At 42.3% G+C, this 17,519-nt stretch overlaps 1 protein-coding gene across 2 annotated transcripts in view; it reads right to left on the bottom strand.

Annotated features, from left to right (window-relative positions):
- Positions 1–17,519, bottom strand: part of GFRA1 (GDNF family receptor alpha 1) — a 209,341-nt gene that overhangs the window by 64,770 nt on the left and 127,052 nt on the right. For both annotated transcript variants that reach the window (XM_028121774.2, XM_028121776.2), the window contains one exon: positions 5,336–5,672. In XM_028121774.2, the coding sequence (XP_027977575.1) occupies positions 5,336–5,672 (337 nt within the window). The remainder of the gene's footprint in view (positions 1–5,335; positions 5,673–17,519) is intronic.

Genomic DNA, 17,519 nt, shown 5'->3' with positions numbered 1-17,519 from the left:
ACCTTTCTTTCCATGGTTCAGAAGTTTGCATTGTCTAATTGCTGATTTCCATTTGTGAATGAATCAGCGTAAAATAAAATTAAGTGCCAAATTAATCTACCCATCTAGTTTTAGGCATTAATTATCCTCTGAGCCATTTTCTCCTGTGTTTGCCGCAGGTCGAGACAAGCCCAGATACAGTAATACAGAACCCAGTTTTCAACTCAGGAATGCAGCCCAAGCTGTGGAGGGTGTCCTCGATCTCTAAGATCTATAGCTTACTGTGCAGAGGGGATCTGACTCCAGGCAAATGAAATGCTCCTCGCCTCTTAAAGGTGCACTAACACCCATCGGACCAAGTTAAGTTCCTGGAGCAGAAATCTGCTGGATGGTTTTGTGATGTGTTTCTCAACTGTCCAGTTAATAAATTAACAACAACACATTTCCTCTAAGTATAACAGCTTCAGCCCCAGGGTGGAAAGTGGTGCTGGCTAGGGCAGGATTTTGCATATGCTATTCTTCTGGAGCTCTATCAGAGAGACCTTGCTGGTTCTGCTAACAAACAAAACTAAACACAACAAAATCCAGGTCTCTAGGACACAATTGTAGCATCCTCAGTCCCTGGGAAAAGGCAGAATCATATACCTGGTGACCTGCCCAAAACCACCATTCCTGGAAACTATGGGGGACACAGAGCCAAGGCACCAGGACGAGCGAGGGGATGGGGTATAGAGGGCACAGAGACCCTGATACCTTCTCTTTTGAGGTTTAGCATTATCAGAATCTTTCCAGAAGGAATGAGATATCCCGGACCAAGCACTGTTTCACCTTAAAAAGAAGGAACTTCCACAGTAGGAGACAACAGAGATGAATCTGGAGGAATTTATGCTAAGTGAAGTAAGCCAGTCACAGAAGGACAAACACTGCATGATCTCACTTACACGAGGTATCTAAAATCATCCAACCCATGGAAGCAAAGAATATATTACAGTTGCTGAGAGCTGGGGGAGGGGAAGCAGGGAGCTGCTAATCAGTGTATACAAACTTCAGTTATCCAAGACAAATGAGTTCTGGAGAAGCTGTACAACATGGTGCCTACAGATGACAACACTGCATCGTGCAAAGATCTGTTCAGAGGGTAGATGGCATGACAAATGCTCTAACAGTAATAAAATTTTTTAAAAGGAGGAAGGAAGGGAGGGAGGGAGGGAGGGAGGGAGGGAAGGAGGGAAATGCAACATTGCAACATCCACTTGGGAATGTACTGCCAGTTAAGGGGATGTCTTAGTTGGTGGGCTGGCTCTGGCCGGACCGTCTTAGGGCCCCACCCCCAGGGCAACATGCCATGCTTTGGGAAAACAGAGGCTATGGACTGAGTATGAATGAAGTTACCTGGTGCCCAAGGATGCAGCACCAAGCATCCTCTGGGTTGTTCTCAACAGTGACAACCATGAGGCAGCACCTAAAGCCACAGGCAGGTGAGCTGGTTCTAGCCACATGCTCTCTCTTTGCCTGGCATGGGAAGCAGAAAGGGTTTTGGAGTAGAACTCTGTCACTCTTTGATGAGAACAGAAGGGAGCATGTTCCAGTGAAAGATGCTAGACCTCTTGGTAATAAAGCAGAGCTGAGGTGTCTTTTTCAATTAGAAAAATAAAGGAGATATGAACATACTTGAGCACCCTGAGCCAGTGCACAAGTGCTGAGTTTATTTTGGATTATCAGAGTCTGGGGGAAAGGAGGTAAGGCAGAGGTTTAAATTATGCATCTATAACAACTTGCAGCAGGAATAAAGGACTATGCCTCCTTTATGGTCAAACCCAGCCCTGACGTCCTTCCAGGCACTAAGGAAAGCAACCAGAGGGACAATCGGCAAGGGACACGCTGTGCTTCAGGGGAAGAATGTGTGCCTTTTAAATTTCTTCACATCCTCCTCAAAATACCTCTGCGTTTGCTATTCTGTAGACAAGCTTGGAGGCCCCAACCACCCAAGAGGAAAGGAACCAGTCAGCTTCTCTAAAAGGGAAAGGAGAAAAGAAAACAAAGTCAAAAGGGAAGGCTAACATTGCATCTCTTCTGTGTGAAGGCACAAGGCAGGAGAGGGACAGGTTTTGCACAGAGGCACTGCTGGACCCTGATGGAGGAACCCGTGTGCACCGAATGGGAAACGAACAGGTACAGGGGAGTTTTAATGAGCTGGGGCAGCTCTTTGATAGTTGCTGATGCCGAGATGGAAATGGAGCATTTGAGAGTGTGAACTTTCAAAGAAAACTGTTTTTAGGAAGCAATGTTACCTCTTGCTGTCCCTTCCCTTTTGGAATACTCAAATGAGGCCTTAAGTCGTCCTCTCCTCGACGCCTCCCTGTCTCTGGGTGGGTAAGCGTGGGGGCACCTGTCATGTGAAACCCCACAGAAGCCCCAGCACCGGGGAGTACCAGCTGCTGCTGGGGACCGCAGGCACTACAAGGACCTCCCCAGGATAGATGGAGGAGGCATGGAATAAAAGGGAAGATTAATAAAACCTGATGGAAGAAAACACCCCTAGCCTACCCAGCAGCTTAAATTACATTTACCACAACTGACAGGGAGGAGGTAATCATGAGTAATAAGTCCTGGGTCTGGAAAGAAATTATGGGCTAAATCACTTACCGATGGGTGCAACTGGGGAAGGTGCTGATTCACCTTCCCAGGGAAGTCTCAAGACAGGGTATAAAACCCGTCAATCCCACTGACACAAATGTCACTTGGTAGCGCCCCTGGGTGGTGTAGAATCTGGGTTTCCAAACAGCTTTCTAGTCATGCCCACCTGCACTCCGCCTCGTGGTAGCTGTGGTCACTACATCCCCACCTTGGTGTGAACACGCAGCGTCATCGGGCAGGACTGCTCTGCTGCTCCCCCAGGACACTTCTGCCCCATCAGCTGAGGCCACTCTCTGCCGCTGAGGCTGTCTCAACACAAATAATTCCTGGAGTCTTCCTAGCAGGTCAGTCTGAGCCCCAAGCAGCACCCAAATCACCCTGTCATCTGCACGTTCCTTCTGCCATCTCCCCCAGAACACCCAACTTCCCAAACTCCCAGGTATTTCTCACTGCAGCTCAGCAAAAAAGCAATCTGACTTAGCTAATTCACACCAACCCTCCAAGGATTCTCTAAAAAGACTTTACTTATTTATTTATTTATTTGAGAGCAGGGGGAGAGGCAGAGGGAGAGAGAACATCTCCAGCAGACTCCAGGCTGAGTGCAGAGCCGGACACTGGGCTCGATCCAACAACCCTGAGATATGACCTGGGCTGAAATCAAAGAGTGGAACGCTTAACCGACTGAGCCACCCAGATGCCCGAAGGATTCTCTATTTTGAGGTAATGCCGATGAACTGCTCATGGTCGGCTTTCAGCCTGTACCGGAGCCATCTCAGACCTCCTCTGGGGCTCGTGTGCAAGACCAACCTCATGAGAAGAGAAGGGAGAGGCTCCATCACCTCTCCCACCTCCCGGCCACTGCTCATTGGGCTCACCCACCGCTCCATTCCCCATACAGCTCCCTGTCTTGAGGCCGCCTGGCTTGGACCCATCTGTAAAGAGGACAACATCTACCATAAAGACAGGAAGGAGCTGCATCTGTCTGGCTTTAAGCCAAGAAAGAGCCTAGAAACACAGTCCTGCTCCTAGAAGAGTGATCTCTTCTGCTCAAAGACTAAAGGGGCACCAGGAACCTGAGTTTCAAATCCAGGGGTCTTCACAGGAGAGCTGTTCAGAATCTCTGCTCCCTCCCAACCTGCTCCTATGCTTCTTCCCCGTGTCCTGCTCCTCAGCCACATTCATCTCCAGCAGGGGGTTCTTTTAGTCTCTGGCTGATTGACAGGTTATTGCTGGGTGGAGGGCCTGCCTCATCCTTCCAGCAAGCAGCCCCTGCTTCTGGCCCATAACTAAGAAGGTCTCAATAGAACAGAGGTCTAGGAGTGAGAGAGTCCTTGCAGAAACTGCACTGCAGGACACCTGACTCCTCCCCTCCCAGGACACGACTGCTCATCTATATTCTTTCTCATGTAGCAAGTAACCTGCTGGGAACTTAAAAAAAAAAAAAAACAGAGGGGCATTACCTTCAGAAAAATCTTCAGCACGAGAAGGTTCTACAGATAATGAGGACTTTTAGTTTTCTTTGGTCCCTATTAGAACTAGTTTCAGGAAAGAATGTGATGCCATTCTATCAGAGTAAAACTTAAACTGACCAGAAACGCACCTCACCAGAACCTTCAAAATTTGACATCCCCCCCGCTTGCTCTCTGTTCTTTAGAAATGGGGAGCTTATAAGCAAACAAGCACATAGTCACACCCTCATCTACTTGTCCACCTGTGAACATTCACTGAGCGCATAGGATTTTGTCAGAGATGGCATCCAAAGCCTCCCCGGGGGACAAAATACAGGTGTTGTCAAAATGATGCCCCATCTAAACCTCCAGCCCGGGATCCAGCCTGCTTATCTGAAAGCAGCATGCTCATTGCCTCAGGCTGCAAAGACTCTGCTTGTCAGAATCTGCTTGCTTCCATCAGCAGCTGAATCCAACCCCATGTTTTAGAAGGACATACATCAAATTATTGACAGTGAGAGTTGGGGACAAGTGGGTACAGAGTGAAGGGGGCAGCTACCTAATTCTATATTCCTTACAAAAAAAAAACCCACAGAGAATGTGTTCATGGATTCCTTCAAACATTAAAATAAATTTTAAAAAATGGCCTAAAAGGCAAAGGAAGCCACTGTTTTCAACAACAGGGCCAAGCTTAGCAGGGTTTCTGCTGGAGGCTAAGATCCAGAAGCATAGCTGAGCGGGAGGTGCCCACTTGCCTTAACCACTTGCAGGACTGAATAGCCTGGAACAAACCCCAGCATTCTGGAAGTTCTCTTCGGGGCTGGACACAGCTCAGTCTCTCTCACTGGTCTCTCCCAGACTTCAGACCTCGACAGTCAAGAGTCTCTCTATCTGCAGCCCCCCACCTCCCCGAGTTAACCCCCTGAGATCCCTGGCAGCAGCTCAGAGCTTGCTGAGTGGGCACCAGCCTTCACGCTCACCTGGCCTCAGGTGACCCTCTGTGCTTACTAAGCACTTTTCACAGTGTCCCCTGGGTTAAAGACAGGAACCTTCCTCTGCACAAGAGCCTGACCAGCTTCGGAAGAGCCCTGGAGGCCGAGGGCAGAAGTCAGTTCCTGGCCAGTGGGCTCCACCACCTGCCCTTCCCTCGGCCTCCGCACCCCCACCCGCCCAGTAGAAACACAGAAACCGGGAGCTCGGCCCCTGAAGCAGCCGCAAAGCTTCTCCTGGCCAGCTCACTCATCACCGCGCAGCTGCCGGCGCCCGCCTACCTGCAGATGTAATTCGTCTTGCAGGAGTCCTGCAAATTCAGGCAGTTGGGCTTCTCCCTCTCCTCGTAGGAGCACACGGGCACAATGGTCTGCCGCCTCCGCTCGGTGCACGCGATGTCCCGGCAGGAGCAGAAGAGCATCCCGTAGCTGTGCTTGGCCGGAACCTTGTCGAAGAACTGCCGCAGGGCCTTGTGGCACTTGCGCCGGTTGCAGACCTCGCTGGACATGCTGGTGGTGCAAGGGGTGATGTACGCGGACCTGTACTTCTTGCACGTGTCGTCGAGGTTACAGGCCTTGGCGGCGTCCAGGCAGTTGTTTCCCTTGGGAACGTGCTCCACTGCAGAGGAAAGAAAGGCAGGCGTGACCGCAGGGCGGGGCGCCCGGCTGCTCACGTGCGCGCTGTTCTAACAGGTCCTGCCATCTCCCCGGCGACGCTGGGCGCTCGGATCAACACTGCGTTTTGAAGCTCACAGGTAATGAGTTCCTGACAAGGACAAAGTGTAAGGAGTGCAAAGGCTGGGAGCCCAGGGCAGCCCACAAGCCCCTAGCGCTCCCTTAGACGTATAATTAGGCAGGACGAGTGAAGCCCAAGGAGCCAAAGGAGCTCAGGCACCTGCCTGACTGCGTATACACAAGGCAACAGGAGAACGAGTTTCCAGCTCCTGGTTGGTAAACTGAAATTAGAATAAAAGAAAAAAGCAACAAATTATATACTTGTTCATTATACATTATATAAAATGATATGCTGAATGTAAGTATAATTGCCATGCAATCCTCCAGGAATATAATTATGTAATAAATGCATATAGTACATGCTAATTACTATATGATTACAGAGTAATTACATGGTTATTTGAGCCTAGAAGACAAAATATTATGCCAGCTCTCTAAACAGGAAGAAGCAACTACAACGAGGCTGTGTTTAAGTTCTAGCTCACAGGCCATTGGAAGAAAACCAGAATAAATTACATGAAAATTTGCAAACCTCAATTACCACTTAACTTGCCACATACAAAATGTGGGATCTATGAGTATTGAGGCTGCAAACTAGAAAAATTCAGCTAGGATTCTGGATAGGATTTCAATAGGCTTACAAACCATAGGCCTCAGGGATCTCACAAAACATATGTTGCCTTCTACCTGAGCCCTCTCTCAGAGAGAACAGGGCTCGTGCTCAGAGAGAACAGGGCTGTCCACTGCCACGTTGGCCACTATGTGGCCTGGAGAGAGAGCATAGGGGAGGCAGGGCCCACTGCAGTAGCCAGGCGGACTGGCAGGCAGGACCAGGCCCAATGCCACAAGTTAAAAGATGAGTAGACAAGGGAAATGTAGCTTGACACCATGACACAGGTGTTTTCACAGGGAGGGAAGTGATGGAAAAAACTTCCAGGGCCAGGTTATAAGGTGATCCATGGAAAATTGATCATTAGGTGTAGCAGTGACCCTCTGAAGCCAGCAAAGAAGTAGCAGACAACCCCACTCAATTGTAGGAATTGTCTCCCCCACCCTTCCGTGAATTTCCTGCTCAGGCCCCGGGCCTCTGTTTCAGTTCTGGAACCCCCTTTCATTCTCTTTGTGCCCCGGTCAATGGGGGCCATGAAGGCATTTGGGAAATGACAAGAGGCTGGAGAACTGGTAAGAGTGGAGACAGAGTCCAAGTGGGTTGGGTGGGTCTGAAAGACAGGGTAGTGCATTTAGTGTACATCCAAAGGGCACATGGACTATTATTCAACCTAAACAAAGAAGGAAATCCCGCCATAGGTGTGACAACAGCGAGAACCGTGAGGACATTATGCTAAATGAAATAAACCAGTCACAAGAGGACAACTACTGTATGATTCCACTTACAGGAGGTTCCTAAAACACTCAAGCTCAGAGAAACAGAGAGCACAATGCTAATAGCCCGGGGCTGGAGGAGAGGGTCATGGGGAGTTGCTATTCAGGGGGCATCAAGTTTTAGTGATGCAAGATGAGTAAGTTCTAGAAATCTGCTGTCTAACATCATACCCAGCATCAGCGGTGCTGTATTGTACACTTAAAAATCTGCTGAGAGAGTAAATCTCAGGTTAAATGTTCTCACTACAGTTTTTGGTTTTTTTTCTTAAATATCAATCAGTGAGGGGCACACAAAGTAAGTCTGCATTTCAGGGAAAGAAAAAGACTCCCTGTTTTACTGACGGTGCTTCTTGCTTTAAGAAAGCCCAATATGCAAAAGTCTGAAATCACCAAATTATACCCTGGCACCACGAGCAGTACCCTATTATGCCTCAGGTTCAGGTCTCTGCAATGACATCTGAATCCAACAATTTAATGTGAAAGGCAAGAAACAAGACACTCAGCCCTTCTTGGGTGAGCATTACAAGAGGCCCAACGGCTGCACAGAGATCCCTGCTGGTTTAACAAGCACACCTGGTACGTTTTCTCCATCATGACCTTCCCAGACCAGCTTCTCTCTGGCTCCTCTGTTTTCACACTCAAGCTCCTCCGGACTCAAGAAATGAAATATTAACCATGTGCTCTGACAGGATCACCAGGATCTACAGGCCTTGGTAACACTTCCTGTCTTTTCCTCTTTTGGGACTTTTAACATTGTGCTCTTGGGCCCAGCCGCAACCCTGATTTATAGTCTCAAAGGTCTAGAGTTCCCCAGGAGATTTCTAAATTATCCATTTTTCATGAGAGTCTAAAATAAATTAATATGACCAATGATCAAATTCTGGATCATCTGGATTAGGCCCTGAAGGCTAGATACTGGTACATAATTTTACTGCCTGCATTTACACTTGTCCTGGTATTGAATGGTGCTTTATGAGCTCTAGCTAAAAAGAAAAGAATAGAGGCTCAGAGGTGCACTTAATACTTAAATGACGTAGCCAGTGATATATGAACAAACAGTTCAAAGAAGTTCAAATGGAGGAAAAAGGCAGAAGAATTAAGTCATCACATCACACCCAGTAACACAGGTCTGCTCAATTCAAAACAACTCATGCTGAAACAGGAGTATATTCCAATTGTAAGCACCAATTTAGCTTCAGCAAAATGGTATTACCTCTTGCATTAATGTTATTAACTTGTATTTCATTGTTTACAAAGTTCTGTTCATATTTAATTTGTGTATATTGTTTTTATAGTTGTGTAAAATTACAAAATAAAAGTTTATAGTTCGATGTTCATAAGTGCCAAATAAAATTATAGTAAAAATAATAAAACTCAACACATGAGGTCCAGGAAATATAAATTTCTCTCCTAAAGTAGTTTGTATACCATATAAGTTTAAAAAAAAATTGGTCTGGAGAGAAGCTCCTTGACATGGGTCTTGCAATGAATTTTTGGATATGATACAAGCAACAACATCAAAAATGAACACATGGGATGACATCAAACTAAAAAGCTTCTGCACAGTAAAGGAAACCATTAATACCATGAAAAGGCAGGCTATGAAATGGGAGAAAATATTTGCAAATCATGTATCTGATAAGGGGTTAATATCCAAAATATATAAATAACTCATACAACTCAGCAGCAAAATAATAATAATAATAATAATAATAATAGTTCCATTTAAAAAGAGCAAAGAACCTAAATAGACATTTTGCCAAAGATGATACTCCAATGGCCAACACGTACCTGAAAAGATGCTCAGCATCACTAATTATTAAGGAAATGGATATCAAAACCACAGTGAGGTATCACTGTACACCTGTTAGAATGGCTGATGTCAAGACAAGAAATAACAAATGCTGGTGAAGGTGTGGAGAAAAGAACCCTGGCACTGCAGGTAGGATTATAAATTGGCACAACCATTATGAAAGACAGTGTGGCGTTTCCTTGAAAAAATTAAAAATAGAACTATCACGTGATCCAGCAACTCTACTTCTAGGCATACATCTGAAGGAAACCAAATCATTATGTCAAAGAGATATCTGAACCCCCATTTTCATTGCAACATTATTTATAATAGCCAATACATTGAAACAACTTAAGTATTTGTCGATAGATGAATGGGTAAAGAAGACGTGGTGTATATACACACAAAGGAATAATATTCAGCTGTAAAAAAGGAAGTCCTGCCACGTTAAGTAAAATAAGTCAGACAAAGACAAATACAGTATGATCTCACTTTTATGTGGCATCTAAAATAAAAAACAAAAAACAATACAATACACAACAACACCAAAAAAACTAAACTCATAGAAAAAAAAAAGATCAGCTTTGTAGTTACCAGAGGCAAGGGAGTGTGAACTGAATGAAGGTAAGTCAAAAGGTACAAACTCTCAGTTGTAAGATAAATACATAATGGGAAATGTCATGTACAACATGATGACTATAGTTAACAATGTTCTCTGTTATATTTGAAAACTGCTAAGAAAGTAAATCCTAAAAGTTCTCATCACACACACAAAGACATTTTTCTTCTTTTTTTGTGTGTGTATCTATATGAGGTAGCAGATGTTAACTAAACTTGTGACCATTATTTTGCAATATACGTAAGCCAAGTCACCATGCCATACATTTCAAACTTATACAGAGCTGTATGTTAATTATATCTTAAGAAAACTAAAAGAAAAAAATTGGCCCAGTGTATTCCTGCTTTATTATAATAACGTCAGCTTCCTTTTTAAAGTTGGTAAAACTATATACACTCTTAGTTTTTTCTTCTTAATGTTATAAAAAAGAAAAGCAATATTTCAAAGGAAAATCTCTGTACAAAGTGGGAAGAGAAAGCATCATTTTATGTCCAAATCAATTGCTTAAATTTTACTTCATTTAGCAAACTCACTTTCAGCTGATTCTGTATTCATCAATACATAACCCTGCCAGAGCACCATCTCTTTACCATTATTTCAGAGCCTGTGACAAATTCCAGAATGCACAAACCTGGAACATTCAGAGAAGCAAAAAAAAAAAAAAAAACAAACCCAGGAATTGATGTCCAGCTCACAGATCAATATGTGACTGGCTTTTTGTTTCTGATTCTCATTCACACAAAATATTCTCACGACCCTTTTCCCAACTTTATATGTGAGGCCAGTCTCACCCAAAGAGCAGAACCTGATGAAGACAAAAGAGGAAAATTACAGACTAATATTCCTTACCTAGATTCAAAAAGTTCAGTAGATAGCATTTAGCAATACGTCAAAAGGATAATGTACCAAGACCAACTTGGGTTTATCCCAAAATGCAAGGCTGGTTTAATATTTAAAAATTAATGTAATTTACCATGTAAACAAACAGGAAGAAAACCATATGATTATTTAAATGGACAAAGAAAAAGCTTTCAACAAATTTCAGCCCTCCTTCCACAATAGAAAATGCTCAGCAATCTAAGAGTAGTAGAAAACTTTCTTAATCTGATAAAGGGCATCTATAAAAAACCTACAAGTAAAAATCATATTAATAGTGAAATATTGACTTTTCCCCCATAAAGTCAGGAACAAATGAAGGATATTCATTCTTACCACCTGTAGTCAACATTGTACTAGAGATCCTAGCCATTGCAATAAAGCAATGAAAAGAAATAAAAGGTACAGAGATTGGAAAGGATGACATTTCTATTTGCAGATGACTTGGAAAATCCTAAAGAATTTACAAAACAACTACTAGAATCAATAAGTGTATTTATCAAAGTCAAAAGATATAAAATTATATACAATAATCAGTTGTACTTTTTTAAACTATTAGCAGAATTTTAGGAAACAAAATTTAAAAACATAATTCCATTTCTAAGAGAACCAAAAAAGGAGCACTTAAAAATGAATTTAACAAAACACAATACAAGATCGCTACACTAAAAACTAGAAAGTATTGATGAGAAAATTAAGGAAGACCTAAATAAATGGAAATACATACCATGTTCATGGATCAGAGAACTCAATATCATTAAGATATCAGTTATCCTCAAATCATAATATGTTTTGACATTGGCAAGGGGATTCTAAAATTTCTCTGGAAATGCAAAGGACATAGCATAGTCAAAGCAATTTGAAGAACAACAAAGTTGAAGGAGTTTATACTCATCTCAAGATTTACCACAAAGCTGTACTTAGCAAGACATTGTGGTACAACATAGGCACAGACAAGTCAAACAATGGAACGTAAAACAGAACTTGGCTTAAATACACCCTCACATCTATAATTATTTGATTTTTGACAAAGTCACTTGAAAATATCTAACAGAGAAGTTCTCTTCAACAAACAGTATTAGAATAACTGAAAATCAATGTAAAAAACAATAACAAAACCCTCTACTTCACACCGTATATAAAAATTAATACAAGATGCATCATAGACTTAAACCTAAAAGCCAAAATCACAAATTCTTTATACGGAAACAAAATAATCTTGGAAGTAGGCAAAGGTTTCTTAGAGAGGACCACAGAAAGCCATAACATAAAAGAAGAAAATTGGTAAGTTAGATTTTAGCAAAATTTAAAAGTTCAGCTCATCAAAAGACAGCGATAAGAAATGAAGAAAAGGAACAGACAAATCACAGACTAGAAGAAAATATTTGCAAAACACATATCTGACAAAGGATCCATATCTAAAACATATGCAGAATACCCAGAATTTAATAATAAAAGACAACCCAATTGAAAAATGAGCGAAATACGTGAGCAGACACTCCACAAAAGAAGATAAATGAATGGCCAAGAAGCACATGAAAAGCATTCAACATCATTAGTTATCAGGGAAATAAATGCAAATGAAAACCACAATGAGATCTGCTAGGAGGTTAAAGTGAGTCTGACAACCCCAAATATTTTCAAAGATGTCAAGCTCCTGGAATCTCATACATTGTTGGTGGGAGTGCAAAATGGTCCAATCAATTTGGGGAAATACTGGGCAGGTTTTTAATAAAAGTAAGCATACCACTACCCTATAACCCAGCATTTCCACTTCTAGGTATTTATTCAAGAGACGTGAGAATATATGTCCATAAAAAGACTTGGATAAGAGTATGATTATGCTATATTGGTAATAACCAAAAACTGGAAAAACAGCTCACATATCCATCAACAGGGAAATGGCTACACAAGCTGTGGTCTATTCGTGCAGTGGAATACCACTCAGAAATAACCCATGAACTACAGATACACACAATAGCAGGGATACAGCTCAAAAATACTACGCTGAAGGAAAAAACAAAGGTCTTACACAAAAAATACACACTGAATGATTCTATCTATGTGAAGTTCTAGAACAGATAAACCCAATTTATGATGAAAAACATCAGAGGAATGGTTGCTTCTAGGGGTTGGAGGTGGGGATTGGCTGGGAAGGGGCAAGACGGAACTTTCTAGAGTGATGGTAACTTCTATCCTGATAGAAGTTTGAGTCAAAACCTACAGAATGGTACACCTAAGGTTTGTACATATATACATTTTACCTTAAAAGGAATAAAAATTAAACAAATATTAAAAACAGGTTATTAACAGGTATGCTAAAGCATGTAGGGGAAGTATATTGATATCTGCATTTTAAAAACGTAGATTAATTGATGGGTGGAAAGAAGGATGGATAGATGGATGCTTACAAAGCAACTGTATTCTAATTTAATGATAGAATCTAGATGGGTTAATTGTATAAAAAGTTTATTTTAATGTAATGTATGGTAATTAACATAACAATAAAATTTTTTTAAAAGTTTTTTAACATGCACAGAATATGGAAAGCACCCCTTAGCACCCCTTAGCCTCCCTTCTTGGTTAAACACTCCTGAAATCATAGGACACGTAAATAAGACTTGAGTTTTCACTTGGTAAGAAGACTGATACCCATATCTATTTGATAGACAGCGCCCCCCCCAAGGGCATGCACAAAAATGCTATGTTGATAACTCGAGGGCAGAGGGAGGAACCTGCAGAATGATTCCATTTAGGCCACTTGAGTCACACCCAGTTGGCCATCAGCTCACACAGCGCATGGAGGAGCAGGAGTACGCCTGTGTTTTATGGTTTGGGCGCACGCGCCTCCTGGCCTGCCCAGAAGGCTTCCGGACAGCTTTGCCATAACTCTGAGCACCATCCTCCCCACAGCTCATTTCAGAGCTCGGCACTAAAATGCCGCTTTCCCCTCCTCCCCTCCGTCTCTAATCTCTCCTGCCATCTGCTGTTATTCATTCTTTAACTTGGTAGAATGTCTGGGATGCTGCCTGAATGGGAAATATTCTCAGAATGAAGACTGTTTACTAGAAATCCTTTTTTCTTGTGGGAGAACGCCTGTGTGGGGGCTGTGCAGGCTAAGGAGCCCCTCTCCAGCATCAGCCTAGCGCTGTATTCTAGAGATGCCATCGAACTGGCTTTTCCTTTCCAAGTTGGCTAGAACCATGTTGTTACTTTGCAGGTTACGTACTGCTTTTCTCTGTCATCATTCTAAGCCTCTTTGGCTGTGATCACATCTGGTGTGACTTATTTCCTGCTTTCCTGGGCAGGGGAGGTAGAACCTGCATTGCAATGGGAGGGCCAGCTCCCAGATACCAGGGAATACAAAAGGGTCAGGTGTTGCAGAAAAAAACCCAATGAATTAATTAGGAGTCAGGGATTTTAAATGTGGTCCAGTTATCCAAGTGTCTTCATAAAATTCAGCTTTCCCCCAGTGGACCTCAGGTTCCCTGTTTGGCAGATGATATATCGAAGTTCCCTTCAAGACTCAAGGTTCTTTGATTTGATGGTTATGATAAAAAAATGCCTTTTCTGATTATGACATCAAGTATTTGGGATAAAACTTGGTGATCAGGGACAGAATGTAAAAAAAAAAAAAAAAAAAAAAAAATCCCAGCACTCAAAAGCGCTAACCTCTCGGCTATTTGCTGTTTCAAAGAGTACATGGACCAAAGTTTCCAACCCTGACCTACAGGCAGAGCAAAAGTAAAAGATCCCTCCAACACGGGGTGATGTGGAGGTGTCAGGCATGAATTATGCACCGGAAGAAGCTTTCACATTCTAAATTCCTTTGGAGCAAGGAACTGCCTTTATCCCAAGTACAATCCTCACACTGTCCCTAATCAAAGAGGCTATCACTCTGGCCACAGCCCCTCATTACTTACACTTAGATTTACACTTAGAAAATGCCACCATTATTGGCAGATGCGGGAGCTAGCTAACCAGTCAAAATGATTCAGGATGAAATACAGATGGAAACAACTAGAAATCCATTTCTATAGATTATGAGGTGGAATAAAACAGTAAATATATTAAAATCTGCAAGGCCTGCATGAAGATGTGGTTTATTAAGCAGAGAGTTCACAAGGCGTGGGGAGAGAATGTTGTTTATGAATGCCTGCCAATTTCTGGGAATCCTTCTGCCTTTCTTTTTTGGGCTGCAGAAGTGAATTCACAACCGGTTTCCTCTTTCTTTCTGACTAGATTAATTATCATGTTAACGTAACTAGTGTTCTTCTTCTAATAGGATCCCTCTAACGTGTTATTCCAGCAAATAAAAAAAAAAAAAATGGGCAAAAGCTTCAAGATCTTCACAGGGGCAGAACAAGCTTTTCTGGAAGCTTACATTTGCAGTCTGGTCTTCTGATATCCACGTGCATCAGATGGCAAATCTCATCACACAGGTTGTGACCCTTGCAACTGATCCTTCAAGAGCTCGGCCTTTTCCAGCTGGGGTGCTAAAAATTACATTTAAAACGCACATGTTGGCTCTTTGGAGCCCATTTTGTCATTCATACACTGTTCCAGGCATATTGTATTACACAATGATAGATTTCCTCCTCACTCGGTTTTTTTTTTTTTTTTTTCCCTACATTACACGACTACACTGAACCTCGAGCCATGCCCAAGTTTTCTCTGGGGTTCACAGTGACTGAATTTTTCTGAAGACCTGTGAATTTGGAAAGAACTCTTCTGTCTGGTGAAGACTGTGCCCAATGTTAACCACAAGTCATGCGCTCACCCGATGCTCACTCACCCCAAGCTCACTCTTTCGAGCTTCCATTTTCATAATGGGCACCCTGGGGTCCACCACCCCCGTCCGTACCTTAAAAAAATCAGTTGCCTCCTGTAAGTGGTGTGCGAGTCACATGCTTGCTGCTGCAAGATGATTAATAGTGCTGTCTCAGCAAATGGGATCATTACATTTTTAATTAACCTTTCCAACCTCCTCCACCTTTTCCTTTTGTTATACAGTGGATCTCTGAAGTTTTCTCTTGTTTATGTTCAAGTAGGTTTGAAATACGGGCATGAAAAAATGATAGCAGGTGATGCAGGAATGGTTGCCCAGGTGAGATGGCTCGTGAGGTGCCGTGCCTCATTGTACATGAAAATGGGGACAAGCGCTCAGAACTCGGTGGCTGGGTTCCCACCTAATTTTTGTTTTGGCAGCTTCGCATTATTTAATGGCCTTGGCTACCAGGAAACTGGCTTTTTAAAATCTCTTTCAACCTAATTATAATTATGGTGTATAAATCATACAATGATCGATTATAAAAATCTCGGGTTCATAAATATTTAACTTAGCATTTAAATCCACACTGCAGGAGTGCATGGAATTTCTGAGCCCATCTTTCTGCAAACAACTGCTTTATTACAGTTCCAATGCCAATTACTGAAAGCTGAACCAAGTTTGTCTTGCAGTACACTCGGGCACATATCTGAGCACAAAGGCTTTCTGTGTATTAAGATGACACGATTTTGTTATTTCTAAAAAATGCATACCTCTCATTAAAAAGATATTCTGCAAAGTCCTCTATCGTCATCTTTTAATTCCTCAAGCATGGAGAGACACAATTATGATATCACACATAAAAACACTCATTAAAATATGTTTTATCTAATGTAAGATTGATTCCAAGATAATTGAGATCAGATTTGTTTGGAAAATGTATTGTGACATGCGCAAACTCTGATGCAAAGAGGAAATGATCTTCTCCGAGGATTCGAGCAAAACAGCTAAATATTTTTCAGCAAAATCATAAAGCCATAATTGGATTTCAATTTAGTAATAGTCGGCCTAAGACAGGCCATTTTTAATAATCTAATTATGTGTTCAGGGCCTACCCCAGAACTCAACGACGGCTTCAGAACTATTAATTGTACTCAATCCTGTTGCATCTTCAACCATGAAATTTGCTATTACATGTAGGACTGGCTCCCGGTTATGAGTATTTTTTTTCCAATCTCAGATAATCTTTATAACATCCCCCAAAATGCCTACTCCTTTCATTTTTCTAAAAGTGAACTATTTTAATGATTTTCTCTGGACCAGAACACTTGATCCCAAGGAGCTCAGATTTGTGGTCCTTCCACAGAAAAAAAATTCACGATGAGACCTACAAAAACCTTCCCTATTTTTATGAAGACACAGAGACCAGCACTTTGCTTTTGTCCGATTTTCATTAATTAAAGGTATTTAATTGCTAACATCTCTTTAGCAGTAAAATTAACGAGTACTTCAACTACAGGAGAAGATCCGCATGATAACGTAAACCTAATTCATTTTCGGAGGTACAAACTGTAGCTCCACCAATATTTAGGCTGTGAGAGCTCCACTGAAAATAAGTGATAAATATATGCAAGGATTTTTTTTCATTTGGGTGACTTACAAATCATCTCTGACAACAACCCGTGAAGTGACTATTCTTGAAAAGGTGTTGAGCCAATGACAGCACTAGAATAAGTGTTTTGCTTCTCAAGGTGACTACCTTGAAGGACGTTGTCCATTTGGATGTATGCGTTCTTGGTAGGCTCATCAGCCATAGTCATGCTGTACATTTGCTGTCTTTCTCCAAGGAGCTAGAGCAAAAGAATGCCACCAGAAGGCAGGCTAGCGGCTCGAATGTTACTTCCACTACACAATCTATAAGAATGATTCTGGCCTCTTCTATACACAAAGAGAAAGGAAAGTATGCATTCCGAAGCCAAATCATCAGCTAAAACAATGAAAAATGAAGAGGCTGAAAATCCTATTAAGTAGCCTGAATGATGGTGAGATAATAATGAATCACTGATGATGCTGGCAGTTGTCAGGGCCCTCACAGTGCGGGATTTCAGCAAAGATAAGCTAAATATCAGGTCTTTATTTTTAGTTAAAGAGCATAAAATTCAATGCCTTTCCTCCCACGAGCCTATTTACATACCTGCTGTGCTACCTATTTGCCTTCACCTGCTTCCCAATTAATACCCCATTAAGCTGCTCCACCTGCAGTGGCTTTTACCTTCACCACAGCCCGGCAAAC

This window comes from Eumetopias jubatus, unplaced genomic scaffold, assembly GCF_037043125.1.
Source record: "Eumetopias jubatus isolate StellerSeaLion01/CBP00866 unplaced genomic scaffold, mEumJub1_p1.0 scaffold_17, whole genome shotgun sequence".
Taxonomy (NCBI): domain Eukaryota; kingdom Metazoa; phylum Chordata; class Mammalia; order Carnivora; family Otariidae; genus Eumetopias; species Eumetopias jubatus.
This window is presented reverse-complemented; position numbering and strand designations above follow the sequence as displayed.